The sequence below is a fragment of the Syngnathus typhle genome, linkage group LG10 (genome assembly GCF_033458585.1).
Source record: "Syngnathus typhle isolate RoL2023-S1 ecotype Sweden linkage group LG10, RoL_Styp_1.0, whole genome shotgun sequence".
NCBI classification, from domain to species: Eukaryota; Metazoa; Chordata; class Actinopteri; order Syngnathiformes; family Syngnathidae; genus Syngnathus; species Syngnathus typhle.
In genome coordinates, this window is record NC_083747.1 from 11,414,665 (window position 1) to 11,421,527 (window position 6,863).

Genomic DNA, 6,863 nt, shown 5'->3' on the forward strand with positions numbered 1-6,863 from the left:
GGCGTGACCGGGCTTTGTATCTCAGGCATGTACACGTTGACCTTTGTGCCAGCGTTTCGGTGGGCAGCCGCCACAGAGCCTCTTTTCACCGGCAGTGTTTGTCCTCCACCTCAGACCCATTCCGCCTTCTCCTTTTTCTTCTTCTTCGCCTTCTTCTTGTATAAGTGAGGTCACAGTGATTGGGGGAAGTACACACTTTCATATTCGTATAAGTCGATGTGTCGCACACTGTAACAGTTCTCAGAGATGCAAATACAGTGGATTGAAAAAGTCCACGCACTCCTGTTTAAAGGACAGTTTTTAGCCGAGCAAAGGTTTTAAATCAACTTTTATTTTGAAGGCCCATGTCTGTAAATTGCCAGACAAAATAGTTTTGGTGACTTGAAAATTCCTTCTGCTGTTCCCAAATGTTGCTACCCAAAGCTTTGATAGTGGTGAGATCTGATTGTAAGAAACACTCTGTGCTAGATGTAGCAAAGCTGCCCCACAATTCAAGAACATTGTGTGGTTTCGTGATAAAAGATACAACAAGTTACTTTTATCAACATCCTGTTAAAATGTTAGGTTTTTTTCACCATCTTGTAACTTGCCTTCATCTTATTTGAAAATAAGTATCAGTGGGTGGTATCATCAACCTCCACGAGTACCCAATACCTCAGAAAAATGTCCTGTTTTGACCCAATACCGATTTTCCCACGCACCTCAATATATTTTCTTTAAGAGTTGACTGAAATAATTCAGAAGCAGTTTTTATTGAAAGAGACTGTTGCAGCACTGGGGGGGAGGCAGAGTATGAAGAGAAGTCGAGGGAGGAGGAAGAGGAGAAGGAGGAGTTTCTCGTCTGCCGCTGCTGTTGTGAGTGAGAGCAGACCATCTTCATTCTTCTGGACCCAAAACAGGTTGGCACCGTCCCCGTTCAACAGATATGTAACTTGTTGGTACATGTAGCTCTCATTGGTGCGTTCTGGTTCTGCTGAAATAATCCTGCTCCTTATTTATATATTTGCTTTCAGGATTCACAGCTGTTTGCGCTGAGAGGTGTGTTATTCAAAACAGATCGATTTGTGTAAAAAGAAGCAAGATGGAGCGCATGGAAGATGACAAGGTAAGCATTTGGCTTACTTGTATTCTATTAATGCAATTTTTATTTCTTCTTTTTCTTTTTTTTTTACTGTAAACCTGCTAAAGGTTTCCATTCCTGTCTTTAGACTTTCAGTCTCGGTTGCCATTAGTTAGGACTCTGTTTTAAGTGGCTTGTATTTGAATTTAAAAAGAAAAAAAAAAAGCTGGACTTTATTAAGTCACAGGCTGGCACTTCTGTAATTTTCCTTCATGGTACGAGGAGGATGAGAACGGATTTTGGGGACGTGACTAAGAGCGAGAGAGCAGGAGCAAGTTTCAACTTGAGCGCGATGCCTCAGTGTTTAAATGCACGTTGGGAGAGCAAGCGCGTGCGGAAGACAATGACCGATCACGGACACAACATTAGGTACACCTGCACCATCATTTTTCTCAGAGAAGTCGTTTGCACTGCATCCAAGTGATTTTGTAACCTGTTGCACAGTTACGTCAACCTCAAGCTTACTTAACATTTTGAAATCGCTTGCATGGGTGTCCAAATACATACAAAACACCAAAAAGTGTCATTATTTTGCGCCTCGATTTTATTTTGCTGTCATGTGTGATGCGAGGAAAAATGAGTGGGCCCGGTAATGTACAGTAGTTTTGAAATTCCCATTTTCAGCAATGAGCACTAAATAAGCAAAAGTAACAAAACCGCCCATTAGGGTCACAGCGATTTTTGCCCCGCCTCTCGCCCAATGTCAGCTGGGCTAGTCTCCACCTCCTCAACCTGGCGACCCCGAAAAGGGCAAGTGCTGCAGAACCAGATGGATGGATTCTTCATACAAGTTCCCACATGTTATAAGTGACCGTTTAGATTTTTAGGATTATGTAACACTCCTTTAGAAATGGAGTTGAATTGCGTGTGATTCTCGGACGGATAAACGTCACGACCACTCCCCGGATTTTAAAGGTGTAATTTTCACGTTGCTTGACAGTTGGGTAACAAAAGCGTGTCGCTGCAAGTGCTCGACTTGCCAGTTGCACAGCGAGCGCTGCGGTTGAAAAGCGCCAGTGAGAGCCGAGATGTGCAAAAGGCTCATTGTGCGTTTGTGACGGCTGGTGTGTCCATAAACAACAAGAGCTTTGTCAAAAGGCAGGAACGCTGTTCAAAGAGAGGACTTGATTTGTCAAAAATCCACCCTTGTGTTCTTCTCATCTCGTCCTTTTTCTCTTGCCTCCACAAAACAGCCCAAGCAGAAGAAAGTCACATTGTACCTGCTCTACTGCGTGGCCACTGCAGTCATCGGTTCGCTGCAGTTCGGTTACAACACCGGGGTCATCAATGCACCAGAGCAGGTGTGTGTGTGTCAATGTGTGTGCGCGCCACATGCAAAATCAAGTAATCCACAGAGCAGATATTTGATGACATCGTGAAAACATTAAAGCATGCTTAATCTTTATACTGCACTCTTCCTTTAAGTGTAACTCACTGGCAGTTGTTGCTAATCATACAATTTGTCTATCTATATATGCAAAGAAATGTGCATTGCAGTTTCACATAACGGCAAAGACCATATTAAAGTTGTTTAAGGTGTGACTCATTGTTGTGGGAGATCAGTCATTCCAAAATATTGCAACAACTGATGACAAAAACGTTAGTTTGTCATTATTGCTGATACATCAGTGGTATTCCGAGTAAAAATTGTTTCAATGAAAATATTTGATGCCATGACGTGTGCGCTGTGCGAGTTCTTTTGACCTTTTATGCCCCCTGAGGGCTGTAGCATTATTATGGTGCCCCCTTGTGGATGGACACAAAATGCTCTTAAAGTTGAATAGCAACATCTAATTGTTTATTTCATTTGTTTTATGACTACAATAGAAACTGCGCCGCTTCTTCCAAAACATTTCTCTGGAGCGCTTCGATGAGCCCTTCACTCCCGGAGTCACCACCATGGTGTGGAGTTTTGCCGTGGCCATCTTTAGTGTGGGGGGTATGTTTGGCTCCTTCAGTGTGGGGGCAATGGTCAACAAGTTTGGCAGGTGAGTAAGTCAAGACCCTGCTCAGGTGTTCGTCCCAAAATGTCACTGTTGAAATGTCCTGTTCTCTCTGGCAGGAGGAAGTCCATGGTGCTGGCCAACGTTCTGGCTGTGCTGGGCGGGGGCCTCATGGGACTGTCCAGCCTGAGTCGCTCTTTCGAGATGATCATCATCGGACGCTTGATCATCGGTGTCTTCTGCGGGATGTGCACGGGACTGACGCCCATGTATGTGGGCGAGATCGCCCCCACCGCCCTCCGAGGGGCCTTTGGCACCCTGAACCAGCTGGGCGTGGTCATCGGCATCCTGGTGGCACAGGTACGAGGATGGAACGCAATTAGAAACATAAAATATGTATATATATTAATACTGTATCTGTATTGATCAATGTTTAGATCTTTGGATTGGAGTTTCTTCTGGGCTCTGACAGACTCTGGCCCATCCTCCTGGCCTTGACCATCCTGCCTGCCATCCTCCAGAGCATCATGCTGCCCTTCTGCCCCGAGAGCCCCCGCTACCTTCTCATCGTCCTCAAACAGGAAGAGGAAGCCCGGAAAGGTTCTGACCCACAAACGCACGCCGATGACCCTCACCTCGGCTTCTCGTTCTTAATTTTATTTACTCCCTTGCAGCGCTGGTGCGGTTGCGCGGTCGCCAGGACGTGAGCGAGGACATGGACGAGATGAGGGAGGAAGGGATGAAGATGGCCATGGAGAAAAAAGCCACCATCTTGGAGCTCTTCCGCTCGCACAACTACCGCCAGCCCATCATCATCGCCATCGTCCTGCAGCTCTCGCAGCAGTTGTCGGGCATCAACGCCGTGAGTGCGCTTACTGAGGGACGCTGAGATGAAGTCATGAGGGTGTACTAACATTTTTTTGTAGGTCTTCTACTACTCGACGGGCATCTTTGCCACGGCTGGTGTAACGCAACCCATCTACGCCACCATTGGTGCCGGAGTAGTCAACACCGTGTTCACCGTCGTTTCCGTGAGTGGTGAACTGCGAGCTTGTCGATCTTTCACTGCAGTCAGTTGGATTATTATTGCGCAATCTTTGGTGTTTGTCGCAGCTCTTCCTGGTGGAGAAGGCGGGCCGAAGGACCTTACACCTAATAGGGCTCGGCGGAATGGCCGTTTCTGCCCTGGTCATGACCATCTCCCTTTCGCTTGTGGTGAGTGACAAGTAGGCGTGTCCATCAGTTTTCAAATCGGCTTGACATGTTCAGGTGGCACAAAGATTCTGGAGCCCATGCTAAAAAATGTTTTATTTATGTTTAGCAGAACCCTGAAAGTTTTATGATGTTCATAATTACTATTGACGTCATTTTTCTGTTCGTCTGATCAGAAAACGACCCCGTCTCTGAGCTACTTGGCCATCGTGGCCGTGTTTGCCTTCGTGGCCAGTTTTGAGATGGGTCCCGGTCCCATCCCTTGGTTCATCGTGGCCGAGCTCTTCTCCCAGGGCCCTCGACCCGCCGCCATGGCCGTCTCTGGGTTCTCCAACTGGACCGCCAACTTCCTGGTGGGCCTCGGGTTCCCCAAACTGGAGGTATGTACGAGTTCAGGATGCTTTTATTGGAAGTGAAATACAACCAAACTGCACATAGTCGATTGTTCACATACCGCAAGAGCGCGCCTGTGGGCCACACTTTGAGAACGACCCCACGAGCTGACCCAAACTCTTCCTCAGGAACTCTGCGGGCCTTACGTGTTCATCATCTTCATGGTCTTGCTCATCATCTTCTTCATCTTCACTTTCCTGCGAGTGCCCGAGACCAAAGGAAGGACCTTTGATGACATCGCTCAAGCGTTCGCCGCCAGCGCCGCCAAATCCTCCGGCTCCCCCGTGCCCGAAGCGGCGGTCGTGGATCTGCCCGGGAGCAAAGAACCTCCGCCCATGTCCCCTACGGAAAAGGTCCCCATGGTGGCACTTCCTGCCGACAAGCCCTAAGACGGAGAAGTTAGAAAAGGTCAGTGGAATGACATCACAAATGAGACTTTTTATAGATTCAAAAAAATCACATAAAACAGGGTATTTGATTTGTTGTGTGTGGAAATGCCAAAATAATTAACCTGGGTCCTTGTAAGCCAGCTTTAACGGAATTTCTGGCTCATAAAAGTTTGTTGACGTTCTTCGCCAACCGCCCGCCTCGTTTTTAAGAGGATCACTGTGCATTCAGTGTTAAAACCCCCTCGGCCATCAGCTGCATTAGAAGGTTGCCGGATTTGAGCTTTTAGGTATTGAGGTCAAGCTCAGCAAAGCCCGAGTGACCCCGAAATGCTGATGGCGGGGGTCCCGGACCCCAAAGTCTTCCCTGTGACACACGGAGGAATACAGCTACTTCAAAGAATTACAAACCACGAACCATGTGATGTGTGTGTTTATACCGTGTGCGTGTTGGACTCTGCTGCTAAAGAAGAAACAAGTTGTGCGAACATCTACTGCCAAGGAGGAACTTTGATTGTATGACCATGAGGTGGACTTGAGGCTTTTTGCTGACTTTTCACTTTTTCCAGCCAATGAAACCAACCACATACTTGTAGTTCGGCATGCGCCGGTTCAATTCTTGGGCCTGACCGAAAAGTGTTGCTTTGGCGCCATCTGGGGGCCTCTTGGGAATGAAATGTGTTGAGGAGCTTCATTTGGATGACGGTAGTAAAGATTATTCGAGAAGGAAATTACAGTGGAGAGTCAAATACTTGCAAAGGTCAGTCTCATACAAAAGTAGTGCTTAATAGTAATGTGTAAATTAAAACTTTTCCCTCAATTACATTTAATGACTTTTTAGAGCAGCTTCATTAGTATTTATTTTATAATTTTTAGTTTCATTATTTCATTAGTTTCAGTATTACTGTATTTTTTCACTGAAAGGGCAAAAAGTCAACTATTATAAATAATGAAATTAATAAAATAATAAAAAAAATTTTTTGTAACTAACCTTAATATCATTATCGTGGCAAAGCACTAATTTTGTTTCAGACATCTCTACACATTGACTCAATGAAGCTCTTACTTGCACTTCAACATAGTTCCCAGGCGCCAAGATGCCACAGGAGAGCACCAAAGCACTACTTTTATTTTGGGCAGGGCTTTGGCCTACAAACAAAAACAGAAAATAGGGGAGCAAATTGCAAACGTTTGCTCAAAGTCTGCGGATTCATTCTAAGCAAAGAGCTCCAATCAAAACACTAGCAACTATTTATTTCAGTGGTTGGGACGCACGAAAAATGAGCATTTGTTTGTTTTGAATGTTGCTGCGGCAACGACAGTAACGACTGCGACAGCAACTTGAGGAGCCAGCAGCGTTACGTTTGCACTTTGGCATGGTGAACTTTGGTGATTTCCGTCTGCCGTCCTGCTTAATTTTCATCCACTGGACGCATTCTGTCAATTTATTCAATTTGTCGAGATGAATCCTCCCCTCCGAGATTCTTTTGTAGGCTGACATCGTTGAAAGTTTACATTAACTTCGATTGGCCCTTCGAGGGGTACCTAATATATTGATTAGAGTGTACGTTTATTAAATGCTGATTTTTCATGCACTTCTGTCTTTGGACTGTTATAATGCCATTCCTGTATGCCAGCCTCTAATATGTATATTTTGCTCTGTGTTTGCATTTTTATATGGGTACGACAAAAATGGTGAGTGGGTGTCACTTTGCTGTGAAACAACTCCTTGAAAAAGTGGAAATAAAGTTGTGCATCTGTTTAAAATTAGGGCTCTGTGCCTTAATCTGTGTGGATTTTTAATGCTTG

The 6,863-nt window shown here is 45.5% G+C and overlaps 1 protein-coding gene across 1 annotated transcript; it reads left to right on the forward strand.

The window, feature by feature from the left end:
* Positions 1-6,821, forward strand: slc2a3b (solute carrier family 2 member 3b). The gene is made up of 11 exons (XM_061289982.1): positions 1-899; positions 1,014-1,105; positions 2,314-2,421; positions 2,948-3,108; positions 3,183-3,423; positions 3,501-3,663; positions 3,738-3,925; positions 3,990-4,094; positions 4,177-4,278; positions 4,452-4,655; positions 4,797-6,821. Exons 2-11 carry the CDS (start codon positions 1,082-1,084, stop codon positions 5,055-5,057), a joined length of 1,557 nt encoding a protein of 518 aa, XP_061145966.1. The 5' UTR covers positions 1-899; positions 1,014-1,081; the 3' UTR covers positions 5,058-6,821.
* The last annotated feature ends 42 nt before the right edge of the window (positions 6,822-6,863 follow it).

Bases quoted from the DNA above. Each gene is read 5' to 3' on its own strand.
- slc2a3b (XM_061289982.1), top strand. From the start codon at position 1,082: ATGGAGCGCATGGAAGATGACAAG. The intron at 2,422-2,947 runs GTGTGTGTGTGT...TGACTACAATAG, and splicing joins TCATCAATGCACCAGAGCAG to AAACTGCGCCGCTTCTTCCA. The intron at 3,664-3,737 runs GTTCTGACCCAC...ACTCCCTTGCAG, and splicing joins GGAAGAGGAAGCCCGGAAAG to CGCTGGTGCGGTTGCGCGGT.